Source organism: Amborella trichopoda, chromosome 12 (assembly GCF_054954075.1).
Source record: "Amborella trichopoda isolate Santa Cruz 75 chromosome 12, AtrichopodaSantaCruz75HAP2 v2.0, whole genome shotgun sequence".
Lineage (NCBI taxonomy): Eukaryota > Viridiplantae > Streptophyta > Magnoliopsida > Amborellales > Amborellaceae > Amborella > Amborella trichopoda.
In genome coordinates, this window is record NC_142347.1 from 43,048,886 (window position 1) to 43,072,024 (window position 23,139).

General features: G+C 34.4%; 1 protein-coding gene across 1 annotated transcript; it reads left to right on the plus strand.

The window, feature by feature from the left end:
- Positions 1-14,396: 14,396 nt before the first annotated feature.
- On the plus strand, positions 14,397-15,600 carry LOC18435283 (exopolygalacturonase). Its single transcript, XM_006845330.2, has 3 exons — positions 14,397-14,693; positions 14,805-15,030; positions 15,175-15,600. Exons 1-3 carry the CDS (start codon positions 14,398-14,400, stop codon positions 15,400-15,402), a joined length of 750 nt encoding a protein of 249 aa, XP_006845393.2. The 5' UTR covers position 14,397; the 3' UTR covers positions 15,403-15,600.
- The last annotated feature ends 7,539 nt before the right edge of the window (positions 15,601-23,139 follow it).

Sequence of the window (23,139 nt, forward strand, 5' to 3'; positions counted from 1 at the left end):
GAAGAGGATGAAGATAAAAATCTGTCTCAAATCCATATATCAGCCATACATCACGACAAGCTCCCATAGTAAATATTGAAAAACCCACCTAATCCATCATAAGATATGAAATATGAGACCGTGAAGGCGACACAGGCTTTAGAAGCATTGCGCATTTTACATATTTCCATAAGAAGCGATAAAGTAAATGGCCAATTATAGTGGAAGAGAGAGACACACTACCAATTATTTAAAAAACCTTTGAAGGAGGTAATGAATTCAACAAGCTCAAGGTATTGCTTCTCTTAACCTCTAGAGAATGATATAGTTAGGGTTTTATGTATTTTTATTTGTTATTATTTCTAGGACACTAAAATATGGTTTGGGGCTATTCACTGTTTCATTTTTTCACCTTGCGGTCTATGTTCCTTTTTTTTTATTGTACGATATTGAGGGGTGGAACTATAATTTTAAATAGACTAGGGATGACACTTAATTGTAATTCTGATTTATTAAGAAGCAAGTTAGGTCTTAAGATACTTCTATTATATATACAGTAATATAGCATTGAACACAAATAAATAAAATCATTTGTTGATCTTGTGAAATTGTTTTTGGGGTAAATTCCCATGTAGACCCAAAGAGATTTTCTATAAATTTATTTTTTATTTTATTTTCTTGGTCCTTCTAGTTTTTTCTTTTTTACCTACATTAGAAAAAATTAATCAATTTGCAAAATTTGTGAAAAACATTTCTCGACTAATACATAAATGATGTGGCAAGGAGAATCATTTTTGGGTTCCGAAGTATAGGTGAACACTTAAAAAGGGGATTGTCTGCAAAGAGGCAATTTATCTTTTGTACATGGAGGTCACAATCATTCACATTCATTAGATGTCAAATTGGATGGCTTGGGCTGAGTCACAAAGTCCGAGAATTTTTAATTTAGAACATTGTGTCTATTCAACGGCACTTTTACAACTACCCATTTTGAAATTTAAGAGATAAGAATGACTGTGACCTCCATGTACCTAAGATAAATGGTCATAAATAGTTTCTTTATAAACAATCCCTATAAAAAGTAGATTGTCTAGACTCTAGATAATGTATTATAAGGTACAATATTTATCAATTAAAGTTTTTTATTTTCTTTTTCTTCAAATCCTCTAATTTCAAGATCGTTCAAAATTGAAAGCACAATTTTTAAGCCTTGTGCTGATATTTTCCTTGCATAAAAGCCAGAGATATAATTGTGAAATGAAAGCTCTAATGAGCCAATATTTACATTGTATGGTGGCCTATATGTTTGAGAGATTGCACGCCACGAAACATGGATTATCTTTCTCTCTCTTCAAATCTCAATCAGAAGAAAGAGATTACTGACGTAGAGGAAAATCTCTAATTTTTGCTGCTTACTCTCGCCTTCTTCCCCTATAATACCTGGTACATGATCACTATTTTAATTTAATTTTGTGTCGGTAGTTTTAGTTTATTTTTAGATAGAAAATACATTGATAGAAAATTTATCCAGTTATTTCTACAGTTTGATGGTAATTATTCTAATATTTTTTATGAAATTTAATGAATTTTTATTAATTTAGGTAGAATTGATTAATTTATGCATCGGTAAAATGAGAGAGGTGCACACTTTTACAGGGCAGAACCCAAGAAACCGTAAACACAATTTACACCGAAGAAAACACAAACAAAATTATGTTGGTATTGTAATCTTTTGGTCTACTCCACATCATGATCCTTCCATATACCCACAGACATCAAGGATATTATCTAAATACCCCCATTCTGAGTCTCAACTAGAAGAGAATCCCTGGCTGCCCAAGTTGCAAGTTCATCAACTTGCTTATTTCTTTCTTTCTTTTAGATCCATTACCTCTCGATTTCTAATAAGTTAAAATTTTTTATCCAATATAGGACTCCAAATCCCTTGTGCATCTTCTTGCACTAGTAAATGACATTTGATGAGTCACCTTTAATAATTCCTCTGTTCCATAGGGGGTTTGAAGTTTGAACACATTACACCTTTGTGTTGAGAATTTATCTAGTTTGGATCCGAAGCCCTAATTTGGATTCTATCTAGATCCAAGTCCTAATCATCATTATAGGATTGTTCCAATTAATTGGGGTGAGATACATGAATCCTTGTCCGTTAGTCTGCTCTATTAAATGTCATACCTTTATTGAGGCCAAAAATCTCCATATCTTTTCATACTCATTTCAACTATGTCCTTTTGGGATTATCCCTTGCCATTTTCAATACTTTCACTTGAACTAACCCGAATTTCATAATAGGTGATGTACTGGGTCGGCGTCACACATGGCCAACCTACCTAAGTCTACTCTCTCTCATCTTTTGCCTATTGGTGCCACGCCTAAATTTTCTTTAATGGATTCATTTTGAATTTTATCCCTTCTTGTCTTGCCACTCATCCATCTCGACATCCTCATCTATATTATACTCATTTTATGGGTATATTGTTTTTTTGACCGCCCAACGTTTCGCCCCATAAAACAAAGCTGGTCTCACAGCTGTCCCATAGAACTTACCCTTCAGCTTCACGTCACGTCTCAAGTGCATTGCTCCGTTGCTACCCGTTGAGCGGCTTCTGGATTGACTAAGCTTGGACCTTGCCACATGTGAAAGCACTTAACATTCAACTCTCTCACCAACCCCACGTTCTCAAGTTGCTCACCACCCATATCTTGTTCTATTAGCTTTCCCATATCTTGTTCCATTAGCTTTCCCAAAATGAACCATTCCCTCACTGACTCTCTCTCTCTCTCTTCCCCCTCTATTATCAGAGGAGCCCAAAAAAAATATTTTAGGTAAAATTCTCTCTCTATATATATAGAAAATTGTTTCATGTGGGCTGGACCGCATTACTACATATGCGATCCAAAAATGTAAAGCATCCATCTTAATGATGGATGCAAGTAGGTGTTCCATCTAAAAACAATGAAAACTAATAATTCATATGTTTTTTTTCTAGAATTATTATTTCTACTTTTTAAATTTTATTTATTTTTTCATATTCATGATCAATATGTCTTTAAAAATTAAGGCTTATAATCCATCTCAAAAATAGATTTATTAAGAGGCCCGCATTTCTACATATGCAGGCTTGGCTACATAGAAACCGGGTCCTATATATAATACTCTGAAAAATCGCCTCTTACAACGGCCGATCTGCCGCATCTAGAAATCTGCTCTTGTCTGTTTTTACCTTTGGATCTTGACCTCAGGATCTAGATCTGTCTGAAATTTCACCCTGCCACTCTGATCTGATATTGCTATTGGCTTTCTGAAACCCTTATGAAAAACCGGTCCCAAAAAAAAAAAATCATGCATTATTCTGATTTTTACTTTACTCTATCTTTTATTGTTAGTAAGATCAAGTTTGTTACTCTATTACTCGATCAAGCTCTTTTGATCATCTGAAACTTGACCTAAAAAAAAAGAAAACCTCTGAAAATTTGTTATATGGCCGAGTTTGTTATTACTCGATTCTGTCAGTCTTGGTATGCGAGTTGTCGAATCTGTCTTGGATATGCATCGAGTTCGGTTGGCTCTTCAAGTGTCATTCTGTTCTCTCAGCTGTCTCGATTGCTTTGTTTGGAATTTCTGTCTGATTGATCAAGCCAACTCTGATATAGCTCTTAGTTCCTGATCAAGCAATATAAACCTGAAGATCTAACTGCACGTTTCCACAATTAGTGTTCAAACTCCGGCTGCTCTTTCTCATAACATCTTGAGTTTGAGGGAGAGTGTAAAAAGAAAATATATATTGTCATCAAGTTAATATGGATGATGTCTATTGTAATCTGTATATTTGAAAAAAGTAGATATAATATATTGTATTTATGATAAGTTTAGATATAATATTAAATTTATTTCTATTATTGTTATGTCTATAGAAAACCAGTGAGACAGTCTCTGTTGGCGAGTTTTACAATGTGCGCAACTGGCAGAAATCTCACCCTTCATTTTCACTATTGCAGGAAAAGGTCGCCAATATTTTGATGAAAGTTCGACCGAATTGGACTATTTCTATTGGTGCGCGCCGAGCCATCAACAATGAAAGTTTACCAACTGTGCTGAATTGGACCGAGTCATCAACCAATGATAAAAAGTCAGCTCATTGTGCTTCAAGCATCCTTTTAAAACCACTACTCGTCTCTATTGGTCCGTATCCCATTCATCCAAAACGTTGGTTAACATTAACTATATTAAATACTAATATACAAAGAGTTTTGATGCGGATATAGGAGAGACCCTTATACTCTCTTCTCTCTCTAAAAGAAGAGGTCATTTCTCTTTTTTATAACGCCCAACGACCCTTTCTCTCTCTAGAGTCCCCAATTTGACTCGTAACCACAGTTGAATACTCGTCATGTACTACATGCGCATGTACTATATAAGAAATGGAAAATAGCTTACTCATTCCATCTGTCTTGTGCTTTGGAGAAAGTAAGTTTTGTTTTGGGATTTGAGCAGGTTTCGTCCCCAAAATGAAGCTCTTCTCTCTCTTTCTCCTCATTCTCTTCCTGTCTTCAACCATTGTCTTCAAGACTGCGCAAAGTAGATCAATTCCAGGTATCTCTTTTGCAGAGAATTATGAAGCCCAAACTAGATCAATTCCAGGTATCTCTTTTGCAGAGAATTATGAATATGAGCGGCAAGCGAGTACGAGAGAGCTGGAGAGGCCAGGAGGTTTGGTTCCTCCTACACCATCAGGATCGTCGCCCAAGCACACATCGGAACGGGGCATTGAACTGCCTGGCCAATCTTTTTTTGAGCAAAAGTGACAATTTTCATTCAATAACATCACAGAAATGCACAGTTTCAAAGAACTGGCAAATATACATCGGTAACTACAAATGCTGCTTGGCCAATCTCCACCGCGATCTTTTACTTCACGTTAAGGAGATAGATAGTATTAACTGAAATTCAGCCGAATAGACTCACTCGTTCTAACACCCAAGGCAGAGAGAGACTGATTTGCTATGCTTTTTGTGTAAGGTTAAAAGACCACTGCTTCTAAGGAATGCTCGTAGATATTTTTTTAATGATAAATGAATGATTGGACAGTCCATTACCTTACAATCCTTTGCCCTTTTATTTATGTGCCCTTTTATTGGTATTTCCTTGTATTAATAATTGGAGTTTATTTTAAGTGATTTACATACGGATCCTAAAAAGAAAAATTTAAATACAAAATCTTTCATTTATAGGCAAAAATTACAAAGAAGATCGATCAACCGGCTTTTTTTTTTTCTTTTTTTCAAAATTGCTATTCTATCAAAGGATAAAATCCTTGATCTGATTTTTAATTTTTAATTTTTAATTTTTTTTTGTTAGTAGGACAATGGCCCAAGATTTAGGATCATATCCTACTAACGAAAAAACTAAAAACTAAAATAAAATTTGTACCGAGGATATTTTCAGACCAAGAGGTAATTTGTGATAAAATTAAAAAAGTGGGTTGGCACCTTCTTTATAATTTCCACCGTTCATATTTTTTAAAACAATTTAAAATCCATACGTAAATCACTATTTATTTTATTATTTAGTTGTTAAGAGAGCGAGGGAGAATCCAACACTACGGACAAATTACCAACTCTATATAGAAAAGAGAACAAATTAGATGGTGCCTATTATAGGTCTGACTACTCTTGTTTTTTCCTTCTGACCCTTGTTTGTTTATCTGCTTTTCTTTTTCCTTTATCTTATCTCTCATCCCTGAAATCTTTGTACTTATGAATTTCTTACATTCGGTACATAGTCAGTGATAAATTTGCCAAAAAGTGGAAAAAATATATAAAAAAAAGTGTGCCTATTATGTGTCTATCATCCTCTCCTATCAATGGGCACGTTTGTTTCACGGGAAAGAATTCTATGTTGGATTATTATCTTTTATGTTTACCATCAGAGAAAGTGGTGGTTATGCAGTAGATGGAAAAGTACTTTCCCAGCTTTCCCAGTGGTCCATATGTTTTTGTGAGAAAGCGGTTGCATACTTAGTCATGTGTGCAAGTGCTTTTTCATGTTGATGGAAAAACTCTCTCAGTACACCAACGTTCCCAAGGCTACCTCATCAAAATTAAAACATGGCTCTTTATAGTGATGATAAATGGAAATAATTTTGGAGATTTTTTTTTTTTTTTTTGGGTAATTCAGTGGGGAAGATCGGCTTCAAACCGTTTTTTCAAGTAGATTAAGAGTTAGCTTTTTGAAGGTGTTAGTGGGATGATGTTAGTCATTTTCCAGTAAATTAGGAGTTCGCCTTTTGAAAGTGTTAGTAGGGTGATGTTAGTAAATAAAAACATATTTTCAATAAAATAAAATGACCAAAATACCTTTGAAAGATTCAAGGGGTATATTGGTTATTATATTTTATCGAAAAATTATTTTTAGTATTTTTTATAGGTGCAATCCAATGAGAAGATATTACATACCAAATTTCATATTCCTAGAATTTGTATAAAAAAACTAAAAATTAAATACTTTGAGACGTCGGATCTAAGATCATATTGTGAGTGACTCTCTTGATCAAAATTGGACTGCTGGATGATAGGGAGAGGATAGAACTTCTATGCTCTAGTGGAAGCCTAGAAACCTTTCCCAATATAAAAAGAGAAAGGAAAAGACATAGAGAGAGGGAGGGAGGTGAGGAATCCACCAATAAGCGAGGTGATGAATCCACCAATAAGCTAAACAGTGACGAATAAGCGAGGTGATGAATCCACCAATAAGCTAAACAGTGACGAATATCAGTGTAAATGGCTAGAGGATCAATGTGGAACAACTGAATTATAAATATGAAGTATAAGATTCGGCCTCTCTAATCGGTGTTGTTAAAGTTCGAGAGAGCATGAGCACAGACATTGAATGTAAAGAGAAAGATGGCACAAGACTATGGAGAGAAAAGAAGAGAGATAACACAAGATAATGGAAAGAGAATAAGATAAATAACATAATATTTACGTGGTTCAGGTTGAAGCCTTACGTCTACGGATCCAAAGCCCAATAGCTTACTCAAATACGTACCTTTATATATATATAGATGTAAATGACAATCACAATGAATCTTGGAGATAAGGAATATGAGGCTTATCACCAATAACCAACTTGGTCTATCTTCAACACTCTTTCAAAAAATAATATGAGGCTATCACCAATAACCAACTTGGTCTATCTTCAATACTCCCCTCAAGTTGGGTACCGAGGGAAGCGAAGTCCCCAATTTGCCAAACTGAAATTGTAACCTAGTGGATGTTTTTTTTTTTGCGGCACTGGTAGCGGTGGTTTTATTGCGTGGAGGATATGATTTCCACGACATTGGGGTCGAAGGTTTTCTTTTGCTCGGCACAGCATTTGGGCTGGAAGCCGCACTTGGGGCTGGAGGTTTTTTTTTGTGCGGTATGTCACTTGGGCCGGAGATTGGGGTTAGAGGTTTTCTTTTGCTTTGATACCACATTAAAGTTATTTGAGAGATCATGAGCACAAACATTGAATGTTAAAGTTCTTCGAGAGAGCATGAGCACAGACATTGAATGTTAGCATGAGCATAGAAATTGCATGTAAAAAGAAGTAGAGAGATAACACAAGATTATGGAGAGAGAAAAAGAGAGATAACACAAGATAATAGAGAGAAAAGAAGAAAAATAACACATGGTTCAATATTATGGAGAGAGAAGAAGAGAGATAACACAAGATAATAGAGAGAGAAGAAGAGATAAAACACAATATTTACGTGGTTCAGGTCGAAGCCGTTCGTCTACGGATCAAAAATTACACAATCACAATGAATCTTGGAGATAGAGGAAAATGACATGAGGCTTATCACCAATAACCAACTTGATCAAGCAATTTGACTTGGTCTATCTTCAATAGGCGCCTTGCCCAATTCATTCCAAAGAAAGAACTTAATTTGAACATAAATTGGTTAAAACTATTTTTGATTAGTTATGGCTTGTTGAACCCCCTAGCTTTGATAAAAAAAGGTGGGCTAAATAAAGTTGGACAAATTTTTGTAATAAATTTTATATTTAAATAATAAATTATATTTTTTTGTTGGCTTTAAATCGAATCTGACCGATTTGACGATGGTCGGCCAGTTATGACTAATGAAACCTCTCACTGATTGGGTGGCCAAATCCTAGTATTTCCAAAGAGGATTTTACTTAGCATATGCTACGGTTCTATTGAAGACGCACAAGTATTCTATTGAAGAGGCATAAATCTTCTTCCTTTTTTTTGGATGTCATAAACAAAAGTTCCACCTAAAGGCAGAGAAGCAACTCCTTGATGAAATGCAGGGAGGCAATTGTGCCACTCAAGACCATAGAGACAACTACACAGCTGAGGACCAAAGAGAATAGTAATGTCGATCACTAAAAACAAAACTATGAATGCAACTACACGGCTGAGGACCAAAGAGAATACTAATGTCGATCACTAAAAACAAAACTATGAATGCAACAAAGAACAGTGTTATTTGTTTTCGGAGTACATCTTCGTGACTCTTTCTTACTATAATGTTATCCCCCTCCCGAGATGAATTCCATTATATCTTCAAAATATTTATCCTTGAGAAACAACGAAACAAGGTGCAAATAAACTCGTACTTTTTCATTGTACACAAACAACAAGATCTAGGAAGCACTAGATAAAAATTAAATACAGAAATTTTTTTATAAACTTGGTACTTGAATGAGAGGTTTCTTGTCTTTACATAAAGGGTGCGGTTTGTATAGAGCCTAGGCTCTAAACAATCAAATTAGAGCCTACCTTCAAATAGTATCGAGAAATGTGGTTTTAATACTGGAAATCATTGTGATAGCCTTAAAATATTTATATTTATTTATAAAGTTTAAAGCCTCAAAATAGCATAGATTGACATATCTATGAACACCTAAAAATATTGAAAATTGATGCGGCAAGAGTACGTTACAAAATACACTATTTCCAAAACTTAAAATCCATTTTTTTCTCATATCCATGCATCTTGACGTCGAGATAATCAATTTGAAGATATTTGGACATCAAAACAACCTCTTCTATTAACAGTTACATCCATTCTTCAAAATGAGTCACCAAATTGGTATTTTCATAAAATCATTTGTCATGTTTTTTATCATTTTGATCTTTTGACAAAATTGCCACGCCACCCAAAAATTATGTGCAAAGTGTAAATGTTCAACCATATATGTGCACGAGGTAAAGTCGCATGAGATGCAATTTTGCTTTGTGCACATGTGCAAACGTAGAGTGTAAGGCACGCCTTAAGTACTTTGTCCCCGCGTACATAATCATCACGTGCTTCACATACTTTTCATAAGCTTTCTACCCCCAAGTGTGATTTGTTTAATGTTAGGTAACACACTAAGCTCTTTAGTCAAATAGGAGTGAATGTTGGATTTGGTGATATCAAAAATCACCAACATAAGAAAATTATATATTATGTGAGATAGAGATTAATATTGATAAGTTTATTAAAGGAAATAGAAATTCAAAAGGATTAAGACTTTTTGATATATCTCTTGGTTTTGAGATTTATAACATCAACAAGAAGTTTTTTAGTTAGTGTGAATTCCTAATCTTATATTTATGGAATGAAAATGCGAATTTGTGTGCCCTATTCAGGTTACCATATGAGAATGATGGTTCATCAAAAGAGAGAGGGGGGGGGGGGGGGGGGGGGGGCAAGGCCTCATGTGCATAAGATGCAAGTTTTCCTCTTAGAGAGAAAAGAGCTTCATATAGAGAGAAACATTGTGATAATACCTTTGTTTAGACTCTTGAAGATTGAGAGACTTATTTCTTATAGGGAAGAACCTCTCCTTGAGATCATATGCATAAAATGCAAGTTTTCCTTTTAAAGAGAAAAAAGCTTCTTATGGATAGAAACATTGTGATAGTATCTTTTTTTAGACTTCTGAAGATTGAGATGCTCATTTCTTATAGGGAAGCAGTTCCCTTTAATATTTTAGATCATTTCCTCTTTTAGTTAGAGAGAAAGTCGGTTTCTCATTGCTCTAGCGTTTCTTATAGAGAAACTGTTCCGATTGAGATTTTGGATGGTTTTTCTTTTTAGTTAGTGAGAAAATCAATTTCTCGTTGCTCTCATATCTCTATCTGGTATTATTGGTAATGTTTGTCAAAAGTAAAGAGAATGAGGGGATAGTAGTTTAAAAGGGTTTGCTCAAAATTTTAATGTAACTTTCATTGGTGTAGTGGATTTCAGTTAGCTACACCCGTGGATGTAGCCCTCTTGGATGAATCATGTTAATATTTGTGTTCTTGCGTATGTGTTTTGTATTTTAGTTTTTGTACTTCATTTGCCAAAAAATAAACCCATCGGGTTTAGAGCTTACGTGCACAACACTGAACCCACATTCTCTCTATGTAATAAGACCCTACACAAAATTGACTAAATTGGTGTAGAGGATAAACACCTAAGATTTGGGAAAAATAATAAGAAAGAAAGTAATGCAGAAAAATAAAAGTAAAGAGATAATGATTTATGTAGTTCGACAAGTTGCCTACGTCCATAAATGCTAAAGTTCTCTTCTACTAATAAGAATAATAACACACAACCATGGAGAATTCAAGGGACTATAAGTTCTCTATTAATCCCTTAAACATGGTCTCTCACTCTAGAACACCCACCCAAAAGACTATGGAACTAACCCTTTCTCTCTTGCAGTCTATTTTTCTTTTCTCTACTAGACTTATATCAAGAGAAAAACCATATGGAGACCCACGTTACCCATATTTTTTTCTTCTCCTATTCTCTCTAAAAATTAGATAATTTTTCTAAATCAATGGGATTCAGTTTCCCACAAAATATGACTGTTATTTGGCATGAAAACTAGATCACCTAAAGGGCTTGTGCTAAGATATTATCTCCCCTACGAAATTGTAGATGATATTGAGTTAAAGGAACCACGTATGCCCTTTCTAAAGTATGGTTTCAAATGGGTGCGGTTTGTATAGAGCCTAGGCTCTAAACAATCAAATTGGAGCCTACCTTTAAATAGTGTCGAGAAATGTGGTTTTGATATTGAAAAACTTTGTGATAGCCTTAAAATATATTTTATATTTATTTATAAAGTTTAAAACTTCAAAAATAATGTAGATCGATTGATCTATGAAACTTGAAAATCTTGAAAATTGACAGTCCAAAAATGCAATACAAAATAAACTATTTCCAAAACTTGAAATCCATTTTTTTCTCATGTTTATGCATCTTGATGTCGAAATGATTAATTTGAAGATATTTGAGAATCAAAACAACCTCTTATAGTTAAATTTTTGATGTAGGCTCAAATTTAATTGGTTAGCGCCTCAACACTATCTAAACTTTTCCTGTTAAAAATTGACTGATACAGTTTGGATACGATATTTGTGGTCTGAACCTCCACCCACCAAATGATCCGGAGCAGCTTTTCCGAATCCAAATCATAGGGAGTAGAACCCTGCTAACATGCATTTAATAAGTTGGCCATTTCGAACGCTAACAATTTGCCACCATACAACTGGACCTTTGTGACAGCCGTATAATAATGCCGGAGGGTTCCACCAAAACTAAATCAATTTTCTTAAAAGATTTTCTACTCGTATGTACACTATCCATTTACTCCCTCAAGTAAAACACATACTAGGATATTATTTGATTCTCAAATTTTGGGATGTAATATATTAATCTTAATAAAAATAAGGACTCGGTTAGCATACAGCCAAGCCCGCACATATAGAAACGCAGGCTTGGCAATAAATATATTTTTTAAACATAATTTATTTCTAATTTTTAAAGAATATATAATCTTTAACATGAAGATCATGAATATAAATAAATAAATAAATTTGAAAAAATAGAAATAATAATTATAATAAAAAAACATTTGGACCACCCTTAGTAACAATTGTTTTTAGATGGACCACTTATTTGCATCCATCTTTAAGATGGGTGCTTTTTACCTCTCGATTGCATATTGTCCAAATGTGGTCCAGCCTTTATGAAACAATTGTTCTAAACATAAAATTCAAAATATACTAAAAAAGTACAAATGCCTTCAGGATTCAAAAGAGGCCGTCCAATTTTTGAAGGGCTAGATCTAACTGTCACAAAACTCAAAATTAAAAACTTTATTTCTTTTGAAAACAATCATCTTGTAATCCCAATGTGATTCCCAAAATTTTAGAAAAAAATCTTTCTAATTAGTTTTTTTAGGGAAGGACTAGGTGCACAGTATACTTCTGCAGGAGCATAATATATGTGCTCATCATTTTTAGTTTTAGTTTCCAAGAAATGCTGCTTATCTAACATGATAGATGGGCTGTAAAATCCCACACCGAACAACATAACGGAATCAATGGTGAGCTCACGTGACATTAAAAACTTAAATAACAAATCAGGCTACAGAGAGAGAACAAAAACAAGAGCAGTTGGAAAGGAAGGGGAGAGGGAGAAGGTGGCAGGTGTGATGAGCTAAAACAAAACAAGAAGAGGAGTTGGGAAGTCGTAATTCTAAAACAATTACATTCAACAGCAACGTCTATGTATGGGTTGGTGGCAAATACATTTAGGAGCATCATTCTTCTCACTATAAATATCCACTAACCTATCCATCAACTGCATCAAATCATCTCTCTCTCTGGTTAATCGTTGCACCTAAATAAAATAAGCATGGGTTAGAGTAAAAGCAACTCCAAAGAATTTGCTTTGCTTTGCTTTGCTTTGTTATGTTGCATTGGTAGCAATGGCATGTGCAGGTGCAGCAGATACAAATTCTTCTTCAGCTGGAGAGTTCAATGTCATGCAATATGGTGCCATTGCTGATGGCGCCACGGACAACAGCGAGGTAAACGTTAAAGAGCCTTACATTACTTAATTTATAGTGCACAAGAAATTAGTAAAATTAATTAATGACTTGTTATAAAAAAGTGAAACTTGAATGTAAAATATGATATTATTTTAAAATTTTAATAATAAAATAATACATTTGTTTTGTAAGTTTTTATCCAAACGAAACAATCATTTTGTTTTTTTCCCAATTATTTATTAAAGTTTCTTGTTCTTCCCACTATAATTGTAATACCGAATAAACCCTCGAGCCTAGGGAAAGTCCATGGACCATATCGGGGTGCCAACGGTCTACCCTCCAACCCTAAACTAAAAGAAAAGGACCTCCTTACCTTTTTCATTGTCCATATTGCAACGTTATTTTTTTTCCTAATAACCCAATCATGCAAATGGAGTTTGGGGTGCTATGTTTAAACTATCGGTGAGGTTCATGGATGAGACCAAACCACCTAAATGGAAATTGAGATGCTACATTTAACCTGCTTGTGAGGTATGAGAGAGAGAGAAAGAGAGGGGAGGAGGAGGAAGGGATACATGGGTGGAGTTTTTCTAGGGATTGGAGGAAGGGTCATTAGGAAAACAAAAAAAAAAAGATAAATGTTATCCTATAGACTGAAAAATGTAGAGAAGCTTAAACATCGTTTCTTTTAACGTGAAGGGGTCCATAGCCTCTTCATGGACCTTGAGATTTATTTGGGATTATAATTACAAGATTGAGGTAGATGTATTTTTCCCTTCTTTTTTTCATTTTGCATTACAATGGCCATTAGTTTGTATAATTGAAATGGACCTCATCCATTGCAGCAACATAGCCATGTTACATTTTGCAAACCTCAAGTTAGTTGTCTTACAGTGGTTTGAAAGTTTTGTAGGCTTTTGATGCGGCTTGGAAGGCAGCATGCGAGTGGAAAGGGCCGTCACGCCTTGTGATCCCTGAGGGAACATTCCTCGTTGGTCCAGTCCTTTTCAAGGGTCCGTGCCCAAGTGCCTCTCCCATGGTCGTACAAGTGAAGGGAAAAGTGAAGGCCTTCACAGAGATGAGCAAATACCCTTCCGATGACTGGATCGTGTTCCAGTATGTAGATGACCTCGTGGTAACTGGGGGCGTGACATTTGATGGCCAGGGACCATTCGCATGGAGCCTCAACGAGTGTCCTAAGAAGGCCCATTGCAAGCTCCTCCCAACGGTACAAATGGTCTGCCTCCTTCAATCTATTGTTATTTATAAAATTGTTCTAGGTTTGAAGATCGAGGATCCTAGCTATATAACATTGTTTGATCCAGTCTCTAGCTTATTTAAAGGGAATTCGATGTTTCAACCTTGTAGTTGCAGGTACGACATGGTTTGATACACAGAAAAACAATTGAGTGGAAGTTGTAAATTTATTCCCACAATGGAAGTATTGCTTCTCTAGCTAAAAAAAGTAAAAGACCAACATTTTCTTTTTGAATTGCAAGCTAGTAATTTTTTTTTAATTGTCAAGCTTATATTTATTGAGAATTTTGAATGTTTCTCAAGGTAATTGAAATTATGCAGTCATTAAAATTCAGTTCCATTACAAATGGGGAGATAAGGGGCATAAGTTCAGTGGATAGCAAGCTCTTTCACATCCTATTGTTTCGCTGCAAAAACATGAAAGTCCAGTCCATCGATATCTCAGCACCAGGTGACAGCCCCAACACTGATGGAATCCATATCAGCTCTTCATCTAATATCTCGATATCTCAAACTCGCATTGGAACTGGTGACGATTGCATCTCCATTGGTCCTGGCACCACCCAAGTAACCATGAGCAATGTGTTTTGTGGGCCAGGACATGGCATTAGGTGAACTATGGCATTTTGTTCTTAATATTTTTCTTCCTAGGATTTCATAGGTTTACAAAATAATTTGAGCCTTACAAAATGAAAACTAAATTGAGCCCTGTTATAATTCAGTGTTGGAAGCTTGGGCAAGTTCCCCAAGGAGGAGGATGTGCAAGGGATACATGTGGAGAATTGTACCATCTCAGATACCACCAATGGTTTGAGGATCAAGACTTGGGCAGACTCAGCCAGCAGCTCTGCCTCCGGTTTCACGTATGAAGATATTGTGATGAACAATGTGGCCAACCCCATCATCATAGATCAACAATATTGCCCATACACTTCTTGCCCACAGAAGGTACATTAAACAGTACCATTTCTTCCTTCAAGACACAAGCACACTTGCATTCAGAAAGAGAGAGTGTGTCATCTATGGAGTTAAATACATTGAGATACACTGAAGATCTGATTTTCAACACACATTCTCTTTGCGTTTTTGCAGGGTCCTTCTCGACTTAAGATCAGTGATATAAGTTTCAAGAACATTAGAGGAACCACTTCTTCAAAAGGTGCAGTGAATCTCTTGTGCAGTGAGGCTTTCCCATGCCAAAATGTCAAGCTCGATGATATAAAATTGGAGTACAACAAACAGGGGGAAACTTCGACCGCCTCATGTACCAATGTGAAGGGGGTCTCTGCTGGAGTACAAATGCCACCAACTTGCCTCTAGAATCCATCTTCTCTCTCTTTCATCATTGGTGTTTAAGATGCTGCATTGTCTTCCTCAGCTTGATGGCTGCCCTTACACGGGGCAGTGGCCTGTACACATGATGACATGTATGATCAAAATGCAGTGAAAAATTGTTTCTGGCTCCTGCTTAGATTCTTGAAAATGAAATTATATATAATGTGAATTTACAAAATGTAATATACCTTGTTTCTATGAGATGAACTGAGTTTCTTTGTTTTCACCAAAATCAACAGATGCTTTTGAAATGCTCTTTTACTCGTCCAAAATTCTCAACCAAATTGGATGGGGCGATACTCAAACACGGTTCCCTGATAATAGAGGAAGCAGCAAGAGATGGATATTGGTAAACCAGCAGGGCCACAAGATCTTAGCAAATTCTCAGTAGGCCAAGGGTTAAAAATCAACGAATTTCATTTCATTAGGAAATTTTTGGAATCAGTGACTATTCAGACTTTATAAAACCACAAGGAAATGGAGCATAACCAATATCATATTGTTCACTAAATGAGCGAATTAGAACGCCATACAAAACCTTAAAACTGCTCTAATCCTAGAGGCAACAAGATCATTTTTAGTATTGGTATACACAGTTGCACTCCTAAATCAAATGGTTGCCATAATATATGAAAAGTAGGCCATGGTACAGGTTACCAACTTCAACTGTTCACTTAGGTCATAAAAATACACATGCCAATGAGATTGAAAATTTTCTTTTTTAATATTGGCGTGTGACCTCGGGATTGACATTTTAAAAAAAGGTCTGGTTTGTATAAGGTTGCAATGCACCTCCAAAATTTTAATTTATCATTAGATGTAATTTTGATGTCAATTTTTTTTAAAAAAAGTCTTAAAATCTATTTTCATCTCTAATTATAAAATTTTAAACTCCAAAAATGGTTCAAATTAGAAGTACATGAAAATAGATGGCCCAGATAATATAGCAGGATGCTCTATTTTTGGGATTCGGTTTTTTTTTTTTTTTTGTCCAAATCCTTACATCTTGATGTCAAGATGATCATTTTACGGGTTTTCCAATGTCAAAACAGCTTTTTTTGATGGATTTTTGAGGTGCACCTTAATTCTACAGTTTGGAACCTTATATAAACTTTGTCCTTAAAAAAAATAAAAATGTCCTCCTAGTTATGTCGCTTTTCTCTTTTGCTATACAAAAATATTTAACAGGAGCATTCCAATTTAATCCAAATAATCAGCCCATTCTTAAAAAAAAGTACTTGAGGTTTTTTTTAGCACTTAGATCTCACCATCTAAAAATGAGATGGTCCCTATTCAATCTCGATTCTTTCTTCTTCTTCTTTTAAGTGCATATAGAGTACAATTTGTATACGTTGTCGCACATACTACATGTATACAAGAAAAAATTATTTTTGGGGCATCCACCAACCTATTTATCAACCAGTGATGACTTTGGTTAAGTAAAAACTGGTCCCACTACTAGTGAAATTGATTGGACCGATTTTTAGAAAAAACTATTAAGAAAGTTTTATATAATAGTTTAAAGATATAAAAGGTGCTTTTTATTATTATTATTATTTTATTTGCTTAATTGAACAGGTCAAAACAATTGCTGTGACCTGCCAAAACTGGTCAAATATTGATCTCAATCGTACCCAATTTTACCAAACTAGTTTGGTTAGGCCTTGATACTATGCTTGATACATAGTCCCCCTTCTAAAGTCTATTTTAGAGATAGGTTTTAGATCAAAAAGTTGGGTTGTGATTTCATGGAACAGTTGTATAGTAATATGATGCAACAGTTGTATAGTAATATGATGCAACAACCTTCAAAAATCATGTTAGGGCCATTTGTTTGATCCAAATTCTAAAATATACACTATTTTCATTCTAATGAACAATCACAAAAAAATAAAAATTTAAAAACGGAACCTAGAAAGTATTTTTTTAACCCAATTAATATAAGTTATCCATTTTGATAAGATGCTTAGATCTCGATTTAGAAGGATTTTTTCTTTTCCGATTTTTTTAGAAGGTTTTAGTATCATTAGATGAACGATGTTAAGAAAGAAAAAAATGATTTTGAATTTGTATAGGCTAAGATCTTGAAATTCACCAAATGAATGGTCAAGATTCATTGTTGGAGGGGACTCATTTTGACCATATCTAAAGTTCAAATTGAACTTGTTTTTTCTGAATTCTCTATCTCAGCAACCTACACTATGGTCCAGGGATTGAATTGTTGCAAGGCATGACTATCAATGATTCCAACGAAATCTGGTCTGAATTTTTACTTGAGACATGGCTCGGCGACTTTCTCGATGGATCAACATACATTTCAAAGAGGAAGCACATGTCAAAGTAAGGTCTGAATCGATCGGACGCACGAGGGTGGGGGAAGAACCGCTATGGTTACACGAATGTGCCATACGCACATCTTTTGATGAACTACAAACCATTGATGACTTGGGCCGCATCATGTCCAACAGATTCAGGGACATACATGAGTCCAGGTGCTTCCTCGGAGACATAATGCCGCTGCTTCGGAGTCTTATTTGGAAGGAATTAGAGGGCATTACGCCAGATCTTCTTCCCCGTATAAACGTAAGTAAGGTGTAGGTGGTGGTGAGGGTTCAACAAGAGTTTTCAAACAAGTACATCGATGAAACTAGTGTTCAAGATGTTCAAGAATATCGACGCCGTCTCGATTGCATTATCCAAACCTAAGCAAGATCGAGATAGAGAATGGAGAGCAAGAAGATTGCAGTGCGTGTCTTTGTGGATTTGTTGCTAACACTGAGGCATGGATGATGCCATGTAATCACAAATTCCATAGCAACTGTATCTTGAAGTGGCTGCTAGATTACAACAGATCGTGCCCGCTGTGCCGATGCTAACTACCAGATTCTGCTAACGCCATTGTTGGGTGTGAAAGAGCGGAGATTACTCCCTATTTTTTATGTTTTCATTAAGAATCATTAATACTTACTAGGTTTTCTCATTCATCTTATTTGTAGCCATACTTTGTTATGAATGAAAAATTCAAGATTGTTTGTGCTCTCCTCTTTGCTGTTCCGTTCTAATTATTTAGAAATATATAGTCCAAATTTAATGGCTTTTGTTACTTTCCATTTTCAGTTCATGTAGTACTATTTTTACTGTTGTTTAAAATTATATCTCTTTTTTTTTTTTTTAGATTAAGACAAAGCACAGGAAATTGCAGCGAGAAAGAAAGCAATAGCCCGAGCGGCAAGACTAACAACAATTTTATTTTGTGTGCTTTTTTTTTTTTTCGCCAGAAAATTACATCTGTGCACTGAAATAAATGAGAAAATATGATTGTATAAGGCCGAGGTTCTAACCAATCAAAGTAAAAAACACATTCATATAGTTTCCAAAAATGTGGTTTCAATACTGGAAATTTTTATGATAGCCTTAAAATATATTTTCATCTATAATTATAAAATTTAAAGCTTCACAAACAGTATAGATCGAGCAGATCTATGAAAACATTAAAATCTTGAAAATTGACGGCCCAAAACTGCATTACAAGATGCACTATTTTTAAAACTTGAAATCCCTTTTTTCTATCATGTCATGCATCTTGAAATCGAGATGATCAATTTGAGAATATTTGGGAATCAAAATAACTTCTTCTAGTGAAATTTTTGAGATGCACTTTAATTTGATTGTGTTAGAGCCTCGTATGTATATAAACTTTTCCCAAAATATGAAAAGCCATATTTCTTTCAAATATTATGTGCAGGTCCAGTCTCTTTGTGGTTTTTAACTGTTTCAAGTTTGCTCCTCGATCTGATCTGATGACCTGTTATTAATTTTTATTTCTTAAATTTTCTCAAATGTGAGGTTGTTACCTGTGTTTTAGGTCACTTTGAGATCTAATCAGAGGTCCTAAATATCAAGCACTCAAATAGATAAGCATTGGACCTATGTGAATGATTTTTGAATTTAAAGTGAAAACAAAACATTTTGAACTAAGTCCTTGCCATGAGAAAATATAGGGAAACACTTATTCATGCGGCTCCGTCGGTTGAGCCTGTATTGCTTCGAAAGATGCTTCTCTATTGATAAGTCCTTTTTTTTTTTTTTTTGGGTAAATCTATATTGATAAGTCCTTTGGCCATGAAATTTGATTTTTTTTTTTTTTTTTTTTTTTTTTTTTTTGCGTAAATCTCTATTGATAAGTCCTTTGGCCATGAAATTTGACATATAGGTAGAGGACTCAAAGAATAAATCCAATTATCTAAATTTAAGCATTTGGGGGGTATTGACAGAGATATGCCCCATCAAAATTGATTTGTTGCTTAGATGAGCTACAAATCAAAGCTTTGCATACCAAAATCGCATGCACCATAAAAATGCATTGACCATGCCATGAGTAACATCTCCACGAAATTTGATGGCAAAAATCCATATATTCTAGGAGACACGACGATCTATCAGTTAAAATCTTTAACATTTTATGACTTCTGTTGCATCTTTAACCGCTTTCACATGAGTAATCTTTATAACATCACCTTCTTATGGTCAATAAGGCTCAGAGTCAAGATTCGAATAGTTATGCTTCTACCAGAAAACTTCTTATAGATTAGGATAGATCTCAATTTTAGTGACCGCAATGTACCCAGACCCAACCCAAGATTTGACAGATAGACAGGTCCATGTATGGGTCCAAAAATTGGACCTGGCCAGTTGGGTCTTGGTCCAAATCATGGACCCGAACACGACCAGTCTCTCAAGACGTATCAACTTGTATCCAAACCAATGGTTTAAAAAACGGATCGGTGACCAGGATCGGGCTTCCAAAAAACCGATCCGGATCGGCGAATCGACGATCGGGATCAGGAATCGGGTGAATCGGTCAAAATAAAGCTTAAAAAAAATCCGAAAAAATTATTAAAATTCATTATAAATATTTTTTTTTAGGAATTCAATAAGAAATGAGGGTACTCCATTAAGAATTTTCATGTTTTTGAATGAATATGTGAATATTGATATGTTCATTCCCTGCATGAACCGTCATTCAGCATTTAATTTACATCACACAAAAGGGTAAACATAGAATTATCATGGAATAAGTATATCAACATACATGGACTACAATAAAGCATAAAATTAGTAACATATGATCTAAAAATAAAATGATAGACGACGTTATTGTTCTTCTTGGTCACGCTGGTGCCATTGATTGAATTTGTTTAACAATTCATTGATTCGATCTAAAAACGAATCATCGATATTAGCAGGTATCTGATTATTCCCAAATCCCTGAGTGTTAGTGTTTTGTTGTGTTCCAATCTAAAATCCCCGAAAATTGTCCATCTTTCATGCTCACCTGCACTGTCGTGCTCATCCCTACACTGTTGCTGTTGGGACTCGATATGTGAATAATATGGCTGGGATAGGGTGGCCTTAGAATCGTTATCTCTCTCATTTTCTCTTTGATTAATATGGATTAAAAAAAAAAAAAAAAAAACAAATTTTCAAAAAAATCGATCATGGATTAAAAAAAAAAAATCACAAATTTTCAAAAAATTCTATCATGGATTACAAAAAAAATTCAATAATGGATTAAAAAAAAAAAATCACAAATTTTCAAATAATTCTATCATGGATTACAAAAAAAAATTCGATCATGGATTAAAAAAAAAAAATCACAAATTTTCAAAAAATTCAATCATGGATTACAAAAAATTCGATCATGGATTACATAAAATTTGATCATGGATTACAAAAAAAAACAAACAAAAAAAAACAAAAAATTCAGTCGTAGATTACAAAAAAAAAAAAAAACAATTCGATCATGGATTACAAAAAATTCAATCATGGATTACAAAAAACTCTATCATGGGTTACAAAAAAAACAAAAAACAAAAAATTCGATCATGGATTACAAAAAAAAAAACAAACATTTCGATCATGGATTACAAAAAAAAAACAAACATTTCGATCATGTATTACAAAACATTCGATCATGGATTACAAAAAATTCTATCATGGGTTACAAAAAAAAAAAAAAAACAAAAAATTCGATCATGGATTACAAGAAAAAAAAAACAAACATTTCGATCATGGATTACAAAAAATTCAATCATGGATTACAAAAAATTCTATCATGGGTTACAAAAAAAAAAAAAAAAAATTCGATCATGGATTACAAAAAAAATAAAAAATAAAAAATAAAAAATAAAAATAAAAATAAAAAATTGTCCGAGTCACTGTACAGAATCGTCCGGTTCTCTCTAGAACCGGACGATTCCCGTTTTTTTTGCCGATTCGATTCGTCCATGGCGATTCCCGAGTCGAACCGGGCGAGTCCGGTTCGACTCGGCGTTTTTTTAAACACTGATCCAAACACTCTAATATATACAGAGATATATAGTGGCCCTGGGAATATAAGTCTTATAGTTGAATAGAAAGATCCCTACGACTATAACACTTGGAAGGTTTTTTAAATAGAGGAGAATGATTTATTTGATATGATGGATGACTAGCAACAAAGGGACTGCGTGGTTTTTGTAGGTTGGCCAAGTCCATTGCTTCTCCCTTGTGCCTATTTTTTTAGGAGTGTGGTTCAAAGGTACAGCCTTTGTAACTTCATGGTATGCCATGGATTAGCTAGGTCCAATTTGGAATAAAATAATTTTTTAATCGCATTGCAATTTCTACACCAATAGTTTAGCATTTTCTTTGTTGCCTTTTTGTTAGGTGGTATGTGGATTTTCGTTGCTCTCCATGGTCCTTTCGGACTAATAGCTTACATGCTACGCCAATTCAAACCTATTTGATTTATTCAATGGTGAACTTATAACGCAATTGCATTCTCCGCTCCACTTGCAGCTATTGTTTCCGTATTCCTGATTTATCCACTAGGTCACTCTGGTTGATTCCTTGCACTGAGTTCTAATAGTTATATTTCAATTCATTTGCTTAGTCCAAGGATTTCATGTTATTATTTTAATATATGAAGTCAAAAGAAAATTTGGCCGATTCTTTGAGAAAGGGCCATGCAAAGGATGACATTGTAAAAAATAAAGAGAATAGGGCTAAAGTCCATAAATTAATTATCTACAGGGCTAGAGTCCATGATGTGATTACTAAACAAAATGTTTATTTTAGTATCCATTTATATGAAATATAAACGGTAGATATGTCTAGCAATGACCTATATGTTGATAGGATGATTTAAGATCTTAATAATGCCTACAAATTTTTATAAATTAGAGTGTTTTAGATACAAGGGCATTTTCGATAGATATACCTATGTAAGTGTGGAAGTGAGGCCGCTTCTTATGATGGGAGATTTGTCTATAAAACATTTATGAAATCATGCTATTAGCACAAGACCCATGATATGCTGGTATTAAAGACACTCGAAATGTATTATATAATATTTGTGAGTTATACTACCGGTCCGTTGGATAGCTTACATGGCTCAAGGGTGTAAACTACCATGAAACTTAATGGATTTTGTAGTATATACTCACTCTAATTGAAATGTTAAAAACGAAAGATAATTTCATGGTATGCAAATATTATACCGCCACCTATTGGTTTTTAATATTGTTTTGAAATAGTAGAAGAAATGTTACTATTTTAGTATTATAAAATACTATAAGATATTTTAAAATAATATATCCATATGTATAATTTTTCCTAAGGTTTAAAACTTTAAATAGATAGAGAGATAGGAGGAAGAGAGAGTAGTTTAAAAACTAATAA